The sequence below is a fragment of the Populus euphratica genome, unplaced genomic scaffold (assembly GCF_000495115.2).
Source record: "Populus euphratica unplaced genomic scaffold, PopEup_1.0 scaffold78.1, whole genome shotgun sequence".
In the NCBI taxonomy this organism is placed as follows: Eukaryota; Viridiplantae; Streptophyta; class Magnoliopsida; order Malpighiales; family Salicaceae; genus Populus; species Populus euphratica.
The window spans coordinates 771,487-788,170 of NW_011499867.1; the positions used below are offsets into that span (position 1 = coordinate 771,487).

Here is a 16,684-nt window from a genome sequence, read left to right on the forward strand (position 1 = left end):
CATTATTCCGACTCTCTGACGTCAAATTTCATTTCGGAACATATAAAATCCCTAAATTCTGTTAATGAATTGAACTAAATGATATAAATTTTAGTATCTGTTCCAAACATGGTGTTAACGCAGAATGCAAACCTAAAATACTTTCAGAACACCCTTTTCCACCACTAACATGTCAAGCTTACTGATCATCTAACAATTTAACAACTGGGGAAAAAGGGTTTCGGTTAGGCATGGTTGATCAAGAAAATGTTGAAAAGAAAATCATGAAGGAATAGAAAGAGAAAAGGAAGCCCATCAACTGCCTTGGAAATCCAAGAAAGACGTTCAACCGGCCACCAAAAACAAAGAATTTGTTGGATGATGAGGACAAGAATTAAGACTGTTTCCTGAATAATGTAAGTTGATTATTCAGCTCAAACTCTTCTTGTTTAGAAATCCATATACCAGATACTAGCCCTAACTTTAATGACCACCATCCCTCTCTAACAAGATCTGATTAACCTTACGGCTTAGCAGCAGCAGCATTAGGCAACCCATCAAGATCAATCCAAGTTGCCCCACAAGTAACATCAAAGTTCCAGAAATCTCCAATCCAACAAAGACTGATCAACAAAAGTCATCGTGGATGGTACATGATAGATACCTTATCGTTCCCCATTAAGAAAAGTAGGCTCCACATCACATCTTAGTCTTGTGGAATAAGAATTTTATCATCCTCTAATCTCATCCTGTAATCCAGATGGAAAGGAAAAAAATAAAATATCATTCAGCTTTCCAATCCAATCTGTCCCAAATCCACCGTCCCGGTTGGATCCACCTCATGATAGATTCTGGTGAAGCAGAAACAAAAGGAGAAGGAGAGTTGATGCACAAGGAACCAAAGAATTAAAAAAACCAAAAAGATTGAAGAATTGTTATTGATTAACTAATATAAATACAATTTTATTACATCCCCAAATTGTGTTGTATTTCAGTACAAATCAACCTCAGATGACAGTAACAAGGACAGATAAATTATGTAAAATGAGAGAGCAACACAAGGTCATTGCTTCATCCCTGCAAAAAAAAAAGAAGAAGAAGAAAAGAAACACATAACCTATGTACTCTAAAAAAAATAATTCAGTGGGAAATATGGACCTGAAAAAATGAAAGTTTTCAGACGAATCTAAGTGGAGCTGGACCTTTGCAGAAAATACCCCTGCAAGAATTTAACCCTCACGAATTCCTCTGTAATAATTTCAGAAACAAAATTAATGAATGGATGGAGAATTTCTTCTCCGAACTTTGTCCACCTTTAAGCTCGTACCGTTACGGCTACCTTACTTAACTCTTATGTAATAAATCTGAAATCCAGCTATAACTATATATGTAGAACAGTATGATCAAGCTGCAGCCAGGCTCGCAAAGCCGCGTGATCACTGGATTCAAAGTGAGGATTTGAAGTAGAGCCATCAAGGGTACCTGAGACTGGAATATCAGTTGTCTCATTCATCTCAGATGGCTAGTCCTTCAACACTTGATGAACCCATGACACATCAGGTTCCTCTCTGTCGTGCTTGATTGAACATGATGTGTGTATCCGACCCATTTCATCTGCTTGAACAAACCTATCTACATTCCTGTCGTCAGATTCCCATATTGACCGTGAATTTGTACCGTTGGATCCAAGGTCATATGATGCTTTAGAACCAAGTTTCTGTGAGAGTAGACTGCTTTGTAATTGCTGTAGCATCTTCTCTCGCTGAACATGAGCAGACAGCTGAAAGCCTAAAGAGGACACATGATCATTGATGCAAGGAGAGACCCCCTGCGTTGTATATATTATGCTTTGCTGCTGCTGCAGTTGATGAAGAGCTGCTGAAGAATATGTGGGAGAGAAAACAAATGCAGCACCACCACCCAATTGGTCAGTGTGATGAGGAGATGAGACATTTTCAGAGAAAATCTTGTCTAGATTTGAGTGATGCAGGGTGTTTGAAGAAGAAAAAAGATTGGTAGAGGAACCATTGTAAAGTGGCTGAGAGAGAGGGGATGGCTCGTTTAGGGGCGGACGTTGCTGGAATCCAAAATCCCATAACCCAGTAAGATCCTCGGATGAAATGTCTCTTGCATTGAGAGAACTTCTCAGACAGCTTGCTTGAAGACTGCTATGAAAATTTGGGATAGTTTGCCGAGGCCAAGGCACCAATGAGTGTGAATTGTTGCTGGAAAGATACTTTAGTGCAGCGAAGGTTGAAGGTGATGTGGGAGAAAATGAGCTAGGCGACAAGTTCGAGCCTGCAGTGAAATCCATAGCATCTACTTTAGAGGATGAGACTGCAGCTCCAGTAGACATATTCAGGGGTCTCTGTTCATCAGGTGTGTGAGCAAAGAAACACACCCGACGCATGCAACTTCTTCCTTCCTTGCAAAGTCGAGTCTTGTATTGGCTAGGGTGTAACCAGCACTCGAAAATCCCATGAGCATATTCACACAAATCCCCTCGCCTACATGTCCCCTTCTTGTGATCTGGACATGGCATACAACTGTAATGGAACTTCCTCGGGTCTCTTCTCCTTGCATTCTCACCGGGATGAACAAAAGGACACTCAGTCCAGTCATGGGCGTAGGCCCGGCAGCAAGGTCGGATCTTAAAGGAGAACATCCTAAACTCATCGCTAGCATAAACACAGTTCTTAATATCAGGAATAGTTGGATCAACGAGGTACTCTTTTTTAGCAGAAGAAACGTGTACATCATTAGGCTTACAGGTAACTGGCGATAAAATAGAACCCGCAGGGGAGGACAAGGAACCTTCATCAGTTGATGATGACAGAGAAGGTGAACTGGCTCTCAAACTAGGACTTGAAACTGGCATCGTATCCCATTGACAGACAGAACCGTTGTTCAACAGCTCTTCAAGTGCACTTTTTAGGTCAGGAAATTTTGAGGGAGCAACAACAACATCAATTGGGCGACATCTATTGGCATCAGTGGCATTAGAATCAGCACCTGAAAGTAATAGCAACTTGACAACATTGATGGCATTAACAGATCCACCCGAAGCAGCACAATGAAGAGCAGTGCTCTTATCAGGGCCACAACAGAAATTTACATCTACCTCAGGTAGAGAAAGTATTAGCTTCAAAACATCAACACTGCCATATCTAGCAGCGATCATCAAAGGGGTTCTCTGCTCGAGAACCATCTTCCTCGATGCCCCCAGGCGACCGTACCATAGGCCAACGTCCTTAACCTCGGATTCATGAAACACTGATCGCTTGAAACCCTCAACATTGTTATCCGCCGCAAACTCAAGCAACGAGGAAAAAGAATCTTCGGTGTCAATCCAGTTGCTCATATCTTTAGTAAAAGAAATGTTTTCCATGGGAGACAATGGAGCCATAGACTGCGATTATTTCGACTGATTAGGCCCTTCACACATAATTTAACAAACCAAAATCCAACTATACAAGAAACTCAAAATTGAATGCGGGGAGAGAATTGTATGAGAGAAAAAATTGAGCGAGAGGGATAGGAGGACTTGCATGGTATGGTGTGTCGTGTGTGTGTGTGCCTGTATATATATGTGTGTGTGTGTGTGTGTGTGTATGAAAAGAAGGCAAAAAATCCTTACAAGAAAAGAAAAGGAATCTGTTCCGGATTCCAACATAAGAACTTTCTGTGATTAATCTTTAAATCAGCATCGAACTAATAAAGAACTGTTCTAAATTCTTCTGTTGAATAGTAATACAAATCGTTTCAAGAATCGGAAAAGAAAGAATTTACATATAAAGAAATGCCTCAGATAGCGCAGAAACCGGCGAAAAGATAAACAGGAAACAATTTTCTAGATTCTAATACGTATAATCTCGTGAGGGAAATATATATATAATTTTGGAAGGGAATCTCATTATCTTTTTTCAAATTTTTAGCTCTTGTATATTACCATTTAAATTAAAACATGATCTTTACAACTTTCTTTTTCTATTATTTCCAAAAACTTTCTCACAAACGAAACAGAAATTTTTAAAAAAACAAATAGAGGTACAATACATAATCAAAGCATAACAACTTAATAGTTAAAATACCAAGACACTTACAATCATAATCACTTAAAATCATGGTGGTGATGACTTTTTCTTCAGGAACCAGAAGAATCCCACCAAGCAACGTACGGCCAATTCCAAGAAGCGAATATAATTGCCAAGAACGGGCAAAACCTAGAAGTAAAAAAAAAGGGCAAGTACGTTGAAGGAAGGAGCTCAAGGGACAGGAGGGAGGGAAAGTAGAGCGAGTATAACGATTTTTTGAAAATTAAAAATGAGATTTCATAGGAAGGAGGTTGTGGGGGTGGAGCTTTGCCGTTTTGGTGGGTCAAAGGGTGTGTTGGAGTCAAATTTGAGGTCCGGCTTTTGTAATTTGAAGATATCTTGTAAATAAAATCCACTAGGAAAAAAAAATAGTGAATGATATATTTATGCAAATAAGCTTACTGCGTAGATATTTATTATAAAAATATCTTCAAGTCTCAACAAAAAAATACATCTCTTTAAAGTTAGCTCCATAATTGTAAAATAGACAAGTGTGTTATGTGATTTATTTTTATGCAGGGTAAAGTCTAATTTATCCCCTTCAGGCCTGTGCATTGCCTGTAATGAAATCCTCAGGGACTAGTTTTTTCGAGGATTGTGTGGCTGAAATAATTATTTTTAAAAGTATTTTTTTATTAAAATAATAAAAAATTTATTTTTTTAAAATTATTTTTAATATCATAACACTTAAATATTAAATAATAATAATAATTTAAATTATAAAGATAAAATAATCCAAATAAAAAAAATTAATTTGGATTATGAAGAGAAAATAACTTGCACTATAATAACATTAACTAATTAATTTTTTATTAATATAGTTATTTGGATTAATTTCTACGTATCTAAATAATTTCACAAATTTTAAAATTATTAATTATATAAATTAATTTTAAAATTTTTAATATTTAAATAAATAATTTTTAAAAAATAAATTTAAAATTTAACCGATTAAATCACAGCTTAAAGTAGTGCAGGAATAAAGTCTAATAGTTACCAACACCCCTATCAGATTTTGAAAAGCAGCACTAAATTTATTCTTACAATAAATTATTTATTCTTTTTGTAGCTTAAATCATTATTTACGAACCCATAAACCTTGATATGACACCACTGGTAATAGTAAAGGAAATTAGTTTAATGCTTCTACTTGCTATTATATTTTAGATTTTCGCTATATTTTTCTTTTCCTTTTTAGTCCCTTGTGCACAACCTGCGATCTCATTTTAAGTTATTTTTAATACATCCTTTTATTTTCTTTCAAATTGAAAAATTAATATAAATGCATGAGAAATTAAAATCTAATAATTTATCAGAAAAACTAAACTTTAAATAACTCACATATTTATTGAAATTATGTTTTAAAAAATCAAATGAAATTTGGATTTTTCTCGAAGCATTTCCAGGACCGAAATATATGAAGAATGATGTATTAAAGAGATATGTATTCAGGATAAGAGCGGATAAACTTTTAGAAGCAACCAAATTAAAAACAGCTAATGGGCATTGAGAAATCATTTTAGATACACACTTATATCAACATTGTCACTAGGATATTGTATTTTTTTTCTTTTTCGTAAAATAAATTTAACACTAGTTTTTAAGAATATTGAAGTTTTTTTACATTTTTTATTTTTTATTTTCAAATAGAATGAAAAAATAAATATTTTATCATCTTAATTGTATAATAAAATGACTGAAATATCATTTGATATCAAGGGATTTTTTTAGTTGTTTACAATGGTTTTTAGTCATTATAATTTAAGTCAATTGGCAATTTAGTATTTCTCAGATATAAAAAATAATAAACAATTTAAAATAAACAATAATACCCTTGAAGTAGAAAAAAAATTTAAAGCATAAGGTTAAGGGGTGTTTTTGTTTTTTTTACCATTTTTTTCTTATAACTATAAAGTTAGTTTAGAGGCAATTATATATATAACTAAATAAAAAGGAAAGGTGGGGTACGTGGGGCATCTTTTGGTGTTTAAAAATATCCATTTATCTTTTTGTTAGAAGTGTTGTCGTATTCTCTATATATTAATATAATACGTGTCATCAACAATAATTTAATTTGATATCAGTGGGCTTTTCATTTTTTTTATCTCTTCTCTCTCTTCTCCCAAAAAAACCTACAAGCCAATCCACTTAGTTGTTGGCATTTTAATTTTATCTCTTGTTTTTATATATATATATATATATTTGACATAGATTCTTTTGTATCATTTTTATTTATTTTAAATTATATTATTCAATATCAATTTATCAAATATTATATTCTTAAACATAATTCTTATTTTTAATTTTTTAATTTTTTCTTTAACTATTTTGTAAAAGTTTTTTATGGTTTCAGTTTTTTCATTCAATTCAAATAGAATATATTATATTCTTGAATCTGATCCTCCTTGTTTTATTTTTAATTTTTTTCCTAGTCCTTTTGTAAATGTTATTGTTTCCTTTAATTTTACTTTTTAATAACAAAAATATTTTTATTTTTATGTTAATTTTGATTTTGATTTTTTGATTTTTTATTAATTTACTAAATTGATTTTATTTTTCAATTTTACTCTTCTATTAAAAATAAAATTTATTTTATATTTTTATTTTTATTCTCATTATTTTAATTGATATTTTAAAAACATTATTTTGTATAGTTTTTTTTAATTTTATTTTTTAATATTTAATTAATTGAGAATTTGATATGGTGTTTTTTCAAGATTGAATGTTTCAACTCCAATCATTTGAATTATAAATTTAAAAAGTTCAAATAAATTTTTTAAACTATTTTATAATTTTTTTAATTATTTTAATTATATAATTTTAATTATGAGTTTGATGGGATATTCGAAGTTAACTTCACTTTAATTAGTGTAATTACAAATTTGGCTTAACTTTAATTAGTGTGATTACAAATTTATCATAATCAATTTTTTATAATTTTTTATCTCTTATTAACAACCAAATATTATCTTTTAACAAAAAAATAATTTATTCTATAGCAGAGCATAAATATTTATTTTTTAAAATGATTTTAATTTGAATATCTATCGATGTAATATATAATTTTAAAAAAATTATATTTAATATTATTATATTAAAATAATATAAAATTTTAAAAAATTTAAAAATTTAAAAAATACTATTAGATCCCGACCAAACACCAGCTAGAGAATAAGAATACGAATATTATAGATATAAATAATAATAATATTTCAAAAATTAAATTTCAAAAATTCTCCCACAGGATACGGAGTCTATCTTTCTATAAGGCTTCCGCTCGAATTCCGGTCCCCCTCGTGGACCTCGCTCTTATGCCATCTCAATTCCACCACCGCCACCGGAGCCGATCACCGCCATGCCAACCGCCAACACCACCATCCCGATCCACGGGCCTGTGGACCTTCTCACTCGTCTGGACTCACCCGACCCGGAAACCAAGCTCAAGGCGCTTAGAGAAATAAAAAACCAGATAATTGGTAATCGCACCAAAAAGCTCTCTTTCCTCAAACTCGGCGCCGTTCCAGCTGTCGCCTCTATCCTCTCGCCCTACGCCACCGAAGCTGATTCCCAATTAGCCGATTCTGACGTCAGCACCAGCAACATTATTGTCCAGTCAGCTGCGGTTCTTGGCAGCTTCGCTTGCGGCTTCGATGCCGGCGTTCGAGCCGTCCTCGACGCCGGCTCTTTTCCTCACCTGATTCGGCTCCTCTTCAATCCTGATGAGAAAGTAATTGTGTTTTTTTTTCTTTCTTTTTTTTGTTGCAAGCCTTCAGATTTATTGATTGGAGATCTTATTTTGTTAGAAATGAAATTAAACCAAACCTAAACTACTTCTTTGTGCTAAATATTGTTTTTTTTTTTATGTGTGTAAATTTCTTTATAATAACGCTACAATTTCATGGAATCACTGCATCGATAGAGTCTGTGCTTGGAATTTCTTTACAGTAATGGTTAATCTTAATTTTCTTAAAGTTGTGTTTGATTTCAGAAAGATGAAAAGGAGTGGTTAGAATTAATGTAGTTTTTTTCTCCTTACTTAAGGAGGTCGTAATTTATATTTCCAAATAGAAATTTTTGTATCTACTTTTCTTTTTTGCAGTTAATTATGTGAACCAATTTTTTTCATTGTAATATACTTCATCCATCTGCGATTGGTTATGCATGGTTAATTCGATATTTTTCGTGAACCTTTTTTTTTTTTGGTTGTAAGGTAAATAGGGTTGTTTGATCTTCAGGTGGTGGATGCAAGTGCTCGTTCACTTAGAATGATTTATCAGTCGAAATTGGCTCCAAAGTATGAGTTTGTTCAAGAGAAAAACATGGAATTCCTCATTTCTTTAATTAATAGCGAGTGTGAAAATGTTACTGGACTTGGTGCAAGTATCATTACTCATTCTTGCGAGACAAGTGCAGAGCAGAGGGCATTATGTGATGCCGGGGTTCTAAAGAAGTTAATTAGCCTCCTTGAAGGTTCTCTAAGTCAGAAAAATGCTACTTTAGAGTCCCTGGCTGCAGTCTTTAAGAACAATCCCGAAGTCATCTCTAAATTCGTGGGACTTGAAAATGAAAGAGCTGTTGAAGGCTCTTTAAGTCCGAGAGACTCTAGTTTGGAGTCTCTGGGCACAGTTCTCAAGAACAATCCTGAATCTGTCTCGAAGTTTGTGGGACCAGAAAGTGGAAGTGCTTTAAGCTCTATAATTGAATTAACAAAGGATAGATATGCCCGGACAAGGTTGCTTGCCTGCATGTGCCTGATTGTTATAAGAAATGCTTCTCCTAACTATCTGCAAGATGTAGGAATCAAAGCCAAATTAGTATATCTCTTACTTGAGCTTCTTGATGATCCTGGCCAAGTAGGAGATGAAGCTCCCTTTGTCTTTTCTAGTCTAGTTGCAGGAAAGGAGGATTTACAGAAATTAGCTTTTGAGGACAACGCTGTAAATAAGTTTTGTAACCAATTGCAAAAAGGTCAATTACATCCCAAGCGCCTCCAAGGCATATTGCTTGCATTGGCTGATCTATGCTCAAAGTTGGAGGGCTGCAGATTGACATTCCTGTCATTGAAGGTGTGGTATCTTGTAAAACCTTTTAATTTGCACGATTTATTCATTTTAGCTTGCCTGTAGTGGTGTATTTGTTTCATGCATGTGTCTTCAGAACAAAATAGTTTGTTTCACAAAGTTTCAACTTCTCCAACTGTGTTTACTTGGATGTCACCATGTTCTTCCTGTCTTTCCTTTGCTTAAAGATGGTCCTAAAGCATGTCAATTGATGTAGAATTTGTAAAATTGGTGGAAAAGCAACAGGAATGGCCTATACAAACTCAACAGAAAATTGTTTATTAATTTTGTTTAGTTACAACAGTTCGTTTATTTATTACTAGTAAATGTATAGGCGTCTTTGAATTGCTCATTTGTCTGAACGTTTGTCTCCTTAAGCTTTTTCTCAAACCTAGTTAAACTTCATTGATGTTGAAAGTTAAGCAATCATATCACTGATTAATTTACGTTATGCCATATTAATTCACTGTTTGGAGAAGATTTCTCTCATCTTTTTAAACACTATCCTCTCACCTCCCAATGAATTATGGGATACTTGTATCTTCTTTTTCTGGCCTTGTGAAAGCTAGGATACATTCTTCACTGTCCATGTTTGATGCAAAACTCTCAGTAATATGTACTTGCATTCCCTTTCATTTACAGCTCACATGAGCGATTTAATAGAAGTTAACACTGCCATCTAAAATTTCTATCACTTATCTCTGTACTTTGTGCTTTCCAGTACCAGTTCAACAGGATGCTCATCACCTCTGGCTTACATGATCAAATATCCTGTCTGTGTCATCGGGCATAGCTGGTCTATTGGATTTATTTGTATCCCCCCTCATCTTATAAAGGCTTAAATGTATAATAATGACTTGACAGGCAGATTAGCAAAATCAGACATGAGGATTGCATTAAAAAAAAAGTTGCATGTGATTATTCTACCATTCCCAATTTGCAACTTCTGATATTCCCATAATTTCACAGGTTTTGAACCAAGTGATCGATGCTCTGACTCATGATTGTGCCGATGTGCGCACATCTGCATGTATTTGCTTAAGAAGTGTCACTCGCTCAATCAAGGTATGCAATATGAATGCTACATTCATTATTTGTAAAGCTGAATGTTTACTGTTTGCTGATAATATGTCATTCAGAACTTGTGTGCAGGTTACTTCATGAATGAAATGCTTGTTATTTCCCTCATCCGGCTTTTAGATGACCCTTCAGTGTCTGCCCAGGTATATGTTATTTTTTCTGTGAGCATTAGTTGTCGTAAATTCTTAAATGCATTACCTGTACCCTATAAAAAGGGGGGGAGGGGGGGGTGTCACCACAGGCTTATGATCTAGAGTCCTTCCATTAAAGTTGTGAATCCATTTTGACAGCCTGCTATACAAGCCTTTATTTTAGCTTTCAACCAAAATATGAGCTACACATTTACTGAGATTACAAATAATAATCAGTTGAATGCCATCCTAAAAAGGAAGATGGATTATTGCTATTCTTATTCACTGTATTTTGATGATATAAGCTTGTCAATGCTAATGAATTTGTTGCCTACAACATTGCATTAAAACCCCCTTACCACACTGTTTTTCAGGTCGCTGCACTTGGTGCTATCAGTAACATAGTGGTTGATTTTACGACTCGTAAGTCCACATTTATACAATGTGGAGGCATAAAACAGCTGGTTCAGCTAACAAAATCGATGGACTCAACTGTAAGGTTTAATGCATTATGGGCTTTGAAGAATATGATGTTTCTGGCAGATGATAGATGTAAAGAAGGGATTTTTTTAGAGCTCACTGGTTCCTTGTTAGCAAGCCTTATATGTGGTAATGATTATAGTTTCTGGTGTTTTAGTATGTTCAAGCATGATCCAGTATGACATTTGAATTTGTACTGCAGACCCTGAGCCTTGTGTTCAAGAGCAAGCTTTGGCCCTTGTTCGGAATCTTGTTGATGGATGTATAAAGTCCATTGAGTATGTGTTTGCCGAAGATGGTATTCTATTAGATGCTGTTGGAAGGCAATTACACAACGTTTCAGACGAAGTTGGAATACAGGTTAGAAGTCTCTTATACTTTTCCCTGAGATGTTTTTGGAAACTGTTATTGTATCATTATACTTGTTCATTCCAAAGTTTTCTTCTTGTTCTTTTTAAAATGTCATCACTGCATCTGATTTAACAGAAAATAAAACTGTAACTTGATGTTAAATAGAGGTTCTCTCTCCATAGCTTTAGCATTCATTATGGAAAGAAACTTCTCTTAGGGCAATCACATATTAAAACCATTGATTTTCTTGTCTGTTTGTTGAGGAAGCCTATTTATCATGGTTGTTTCATATTTTAAGGCACATCAAGAATTTTTCATTGAAGGTATAGGCTGACAAGTTTAGAAATTGGAAGTTTCACATTGAAAATATAGACATGCATACTTAGAAATTAAACAATATAAGCTAGTGTATTGTTGAAGGATGATGAACATGCAGGGAGACAAGCAACTTGCATTCTACATGGAATTTGTTATTTATAAGAAAGTCTTGACATCATTAATAAAAACATGGCCTTATGAATATATATACCTTTCCTAATATCAGAAAGAAATCTCGGAGACACCATGGTACATTAGTTATCAAACATTATAAGTAGGTTAATTATCGATCTTTATGATAGCTGGTAACTATCTTTAATGTTCTGTGGGTATTAATGTGTGTGGGATTGGGGCAAATCTCAGCTCTATCATCCAGATGATGAACTTTTTGCATGTCCATGTGAAAATTGATGGTGGATATGCAAGTAAAGATGCCATTTATTAAGCTGAATAAAATGGGGCAGGAGCATGATACCAAAATGAAAGCGAGAGCTCAAGAGCGAAAAAATGAGCTTCTAAAAGAAGTTTTGATATGGCAAGAAACTTCTGACACTGCCTACCAACTCCGTGTTTGATGATCTAATTTGGTCTCTACCTTCTATCTGCCTCCTTTTTCAAATGATGAAGAGCATTGGGAAAGATGACTCTGGAAAATTGATGGTATATTATTTATATACCATTAATATATAATTAAAATTTTTATCATGCAGGGAATGTATCTTCTTGGCAATGTGGCAAGTGGAAATGAGTTTCATAAGGAAGCAGTTATGCAGCAACTTCTTGCACAAGCAGATAATGGAGCCCAATCTTTCGTGATCAAGTTCTTGCAGAGCAGTGATAGCCGGTTACGCACAGCTGCTGTCTGGGTTATAGTAAATCTCACTTTCCCTTCCTGTCCAGGTGCATTTGGTCGGCTTGTACAACTTAAGAATGCTGGCATAATATCTCAAATAAGGAACATGGTTAATGATTCCTGCCTTGATGTGAAGGTCTCTAAACTTGCACTTGGGTTTGGATCGTCCTTTTACTCATTTAAATTGTTTTTGATAATAGTCTGGTGCTATATTTTACAGCTTCGTGTAAGAACAGTGATCACTCAGTCTATGACTTTTGGCGATGGCCTCGCATGATCATCTGTACATCCCTTGAACCTAGCTCGAAGAGAAGAGATAGATGCAGAATGTCTTTTGGTCTTGACCTTGTTTTGTAAGATATGCCCATCATTTCTTTGGAAGGGTGAAACATTTTATGCTTCAGGAAAGGTTTGTCGTTTTTACACAAGTAGACTGTTAAAAATTTGGTTTGGACTCTGATTTAAGTTAAAACTTCCAGCAAATTAGCTGGACTGGGATCAATTACTCGATTAATATGTTATCATATTGGCTTGGATATGCATGCTGCATTTTTCCTCCATTCACATTTTCATTTAGCTGGTGAAGACACTAGCATCAACCATAAGTTATCATGCTTCATATTACTTAACTTCTCTTGGTGTTTCCATTGGGAGATGGTCATTGCCGTTCATCTGAGCCATATTTCCCTCTAAGTTCCGTGTTTTCTTTTGTAGGTGCAATCACATTGCTTCCAGTTTTCCCAGTTAGAGCAGTGTGGTCATTGATTTGCTGATGGCAGCAGATCTCCTTCCATGGTGCCTACATTATGTATTAATTTTTAGTATGTATTCAGTGATCCTTGTTGTAGCATTCGTATCAACATCTTGATTAAACAACGTGACACCTATAGTTCCACGGAGAAATTGTATCAGGTATCTGATTCTTAGAATTGTTACAATTACATGATACTTCTTCAGCTGCAACATGTTTAGTTTCAAACCTTGCGCGGAAAGGATAGTGTATAAGCTGGATGGATTTGTGGGAACATAAACATCTTGGATGCTGAATAATAAGAATGATGATTCTGTGTTAAGGCGCTAGTTTCTGAAGTTATAGTTGCCCATTGCATAATTTTCAAGCTGTCCAAGTGTAGGATCTTTCTGTAATATAGTAAAAGGAGAGTCTTTGGAACCAAAATGGTTGATATTGAACGAAAGATACACCTACGCTGACAAACATTGCAGCGGGCAGAAAAGAAAAATGAAAAATAAACTTGCATCCCTTCAGCCAATCTTCTCCGTGTTTGTATCATCTGATGGCCATTTCACAGTCTCCATGAGCCGTTCACGCATCAACTCCAAGTTCTCATCAGAGATTTCTTTATATATCTCAGCGTGATCACATTTCTACATCATGATAACAAGGAAATACCTTTTGTCACGACATTTATGTGCTTGATTTACATTTTAGAGCAAAGGCAGCTGTTGTTACCTTAACCCACTTCCCATACAAGCTAAGGCGTGTTACCATCACTCTTTCAGCAAGGTCCTGCTTCTCCTGTCAGTAAAAAAGATGGATCCCTTCAAATGTTGTTGTGATTAGCATGCTATTTCTCTCTATCTATCCTAACTAACATATCTTATTCGTTTAAATGGCCATGACAGAGTTACACTTGTTTGCCGGGAAAAACTGGGAGAAAACACAAGTATTTTGAATCGAAATTTGGAAAAAACTACTCAAGAAGTTTCAAAGTAATCAAGGAACACAAGATGGCTTATGAAGACTACCTTCCCAAGAGAGCGAATGAAACGCTTGCCATCTCCAGGCTTATTTTGTGCAACAAAACTGCCAGAATATGAAAATATGCAAACTCAGAGGGAAATAGGAATGCAACAATCGCTACTTGGAATACTAGATAGATAATCCACCATGCACTTAAAGAAAATGTTTATGTTGTCACGCATTCATCTTGCTTTAAGTTTAATGTCAACAGACAACCTGCATCACTTGCATCTGTAGTTAGAAAATTCAGGTTCTACCTGTTGACACGAAATGCTTAACTTAAAGGTTGTCTAACTCACGTCCGTTCGACTTAAAAATGAACAATTATGCGAAAAGTTGTTGGCTGGAATGGGATAGTCACAGAAAAAGAAAAGGAAAACAAAGAAGAAAAAAATAAGAAAGTTACAAGGTGAAGCAATAGTTTTGGCCACAGGAAGACTCCACTTACTTATAAAACCATGTATATTGTGTTGGATTCATCTCGTAGAGCTGGTTAAGTACAGTCCTTACTGCTTTGTATGTGAAATAGTTGATTAATTGCTGCAGGAAGGACCATCTTGATCAGCATAAAAAGAAAATTATAAAGCACCACCATAAATACAGATATGCTAAAAATCGTTAATTTTCTTGAAATTCATGACCAGATAACTTTTACTATGAAGAAAACAAAAACAACAAATTACAGTATATGTAGATGTTCTGTTCCAAAGAAACAACTTGGACTGATTAAAGGTATACGAGGTATCTAGGAACCACATTTGTATGTACCTTAGCGATTTCTTGTATTACCATCCCCAATAGTTAAAATTTAAATCAAACAATGCGACAGTAACTGTACATAGACATCTCATACTTCCAGAAGCGAATCAAAGAAGGAATTCAAAGAAGTAATATACTTCATGGAAAATGCATCAGTGTACACTTATGGTTGGTTGATATGGGAGATTTAATGATATGGAATACATCAATCAGTTACCTTCAAGCGCATGGGACATTGTTGAGGGTCCCTTGATCTGTAGAGTACAGAAGGACCACAAGATTGATCTGTTAATTTCAAAAACCACAATTTGGAAGCCAACATGATCTCTGCAAGTTGTATCTTGCTGTTTCTCTATTTTCTGATGATCTAGTTATCATCTTCCAACTTCCCATAAATTAAAATGAATTAGGAAAAAAAACAGTTACGAGCCAAGAGTATAGCTTTATGATTCGTGTCATAGCAACTAATAGCAATAGGAAAACGTTTATGAGGCGATGGTTGGCTGATAATTTATGTAACCATGGTCTCCAAATTTAACTTGATGAATTTTCTTTAACCAGTAGGCTTTAAGACAATGTTAACAGAAGCATATTCGGAACATACACATGAATTCATGATTGTTGATATCTGGATCTCGTCATCCACGGGCCTTAATAGGGGGGAAATGCTAATATGGAGCTAATAATTGCATCAAAGAACAACAACTACTTACCATTTTAACATCCTCGAAACTATCCTCATATTGCCCTCCCAACTCGTTGACAACCACTAGTCCCCGATCCTTTCTCTGTTTCCTTGAGCTCTTACTAACAATTCCTGAAATAGCTTTTGATGAGAGCCTCCAATCATGCCATGAGTCCACGAAAGAACTCCCCAGTTCCAATGATCCTGGCCTTGTTAACTGCTTTCTCTTCATTGAACTCCTCTGCAAAACCAAGTCTCCACTACTCTTAAGACCATTATTAGTTGTAGGCAGCGCATCCAAGCACAAACATGGACTAGTGTGTGGGTCCACCACGGATAAAGCTCCCACCATGTCTCTCCACCAAATCTCAGCTTAAAAGACCCTTGAGAAAGAATATATCAATACCCTAATCAAAATAATGGATGAACTTGATTATTTTTTTGGGTGTTTTTCAATAAAATAAAAGATACCCAATAACAGAAGTCAAGGAAGTGCAGATGGGTATCCAATAAAATGGGAGTTACACGATTGCAGTCAAGGATTCACGAGGTGAAAGAGAATTAGGAGGGTGCTTGAAGAAAGTGAAGTATATTGGAGCAAGGAAAGAGTGAAGAATGTAAAAGGTGGTCGCTTTAGACAAGTCTTAACCAGAGAAAATCTTGAGGTCCAAAATTCTCCAAGCAAGGGGCTACACATCAAAATCAAAGCATCCTTTCTTGATTTCTAGAATCTAACCTAAGTACCTGGACAGATTTTTTTCTCTAATTTGGGAGGAATCTTGTGATTCTTTCTTGGTGTACATGAACGTGTTGAATTCAACCAAAAAGGGCTTTGCATGGTTAAACATGTGGAGGCGAATCGCTGGAAATGGAGACCAGCGGGAGAAAAGGAGGAGATGGACGATCACAAATGAGATTCCATTTGGATTTTGTCACGTATATGGGCGCCACAAATGCTTCCTTTTTATATATTTTTAACTAAATGAGATTAGAATTTGGATTTTCTCAAGAGTCTTGATAAAGGACGATTCTTGTTTGAATTTTAGGTATACGCGTCTAAGAAAATATTTAGCGAGAAACATTTATTTTTTATTTTTTATTTTTTGATTTACATGGGATGTCCGGGACAGCT

At 35.0% G+C, this 16,684-nt stretch overlaps 3 protein-coding genes across 4 annotated transcripts; 1 reads left to right on the forward strand and 2 right to left on the reverse strand.

The window, feature by feature from the left end:
* Positions 1-683: 683 nt before the first annotated feature.
* LOC105126379 (zinc finger CCCH domain-containing protein 56-like) lies at positions 684-4,307 on the reverse strand. Its single transcript, XM_011027230.1, has 2 exons — positions 4,083-4,307; positions 684-3,388 (listed from the first exon to the last, which is right to left on the reverse strand). Exons 1-2 carry the CDS (start codon positions 4,086-4,088, stop codon positions 1,502-1,504), a joined length of 1,893 nt encoding a protein of 630 aa, XP_011025532.1. The 5' UTR covers positions 4,089-4,307; the 3' UTR covers positions 684-1,501.
* A 2,986-nt stretch (positions 4,308-7,293) lies between these two features.
* Positions 7,294-13,426, forward strand: LOC105126380 (ARM repeat superfamily protein). Its single transcript, XM_011027231.1, has 9 exons — positions 7,294-7,800; positions 8,309-9,139; positions 10,103-10,198; positions 10,273-10,356; positions 10,719-10,953; positions 11,027-11,184; positions 12,204-12,482; positions 12,567-12,755; positions 13,061-13,426. Exons 1-8 carry the CDS (start codon positions 7,429-7,431, stop codon positions 12,621-12,623), a joined length of 2,112 nt encoding a protein of 703 aa, XP_011025533.1. The 5' UTR covers positions 7,294-7,428; the 3' UTR covers positions 12,624-12,755; positions 13,061-13,426.
* A 105-nt stretch (positions 13,427-13,531) lies between these two features.
* On the reverse strand, positions 13,532-16,488 carry LOC105126381 (uncharacterized). Of its 2 annotated transcripts, XM_011027233.1 has the most exons (6): positions 16,297-16,488; positions 15,581-15,935; positions 14,557-14,648; positions 14,114-14,171; positions 13,818-13,883; positions 13,532-13,732 (listed from the first exon to the last, which is right to left on the reverse strand). In XM_011027233.1, the coding sequence occupies exons 2-6, from the start codon at positions 15,902-15,904 to the stop codon at positions 13,610-13,612; spliced, it is 663 nt and encodes a 220-aa protein (XP_011025535.1). In that variant the 5' UTR covers positions 15,905-15,935; positions 16,297-16,488; the 3' UTR covers positions 13,532-13,609. The 2 variants fall into 2 exon arrangements, with proteins under 2 accessions (XP_011025535.1, XP_011025534.1); XM_011027232.1 differs by lacking the exon at positions 16,297-16,488 and having other exon boundaries at positions 15,581-16,290.
* Between the last annotated feature and the right edge of the window lie 196 nt (positions 16,489-16,684).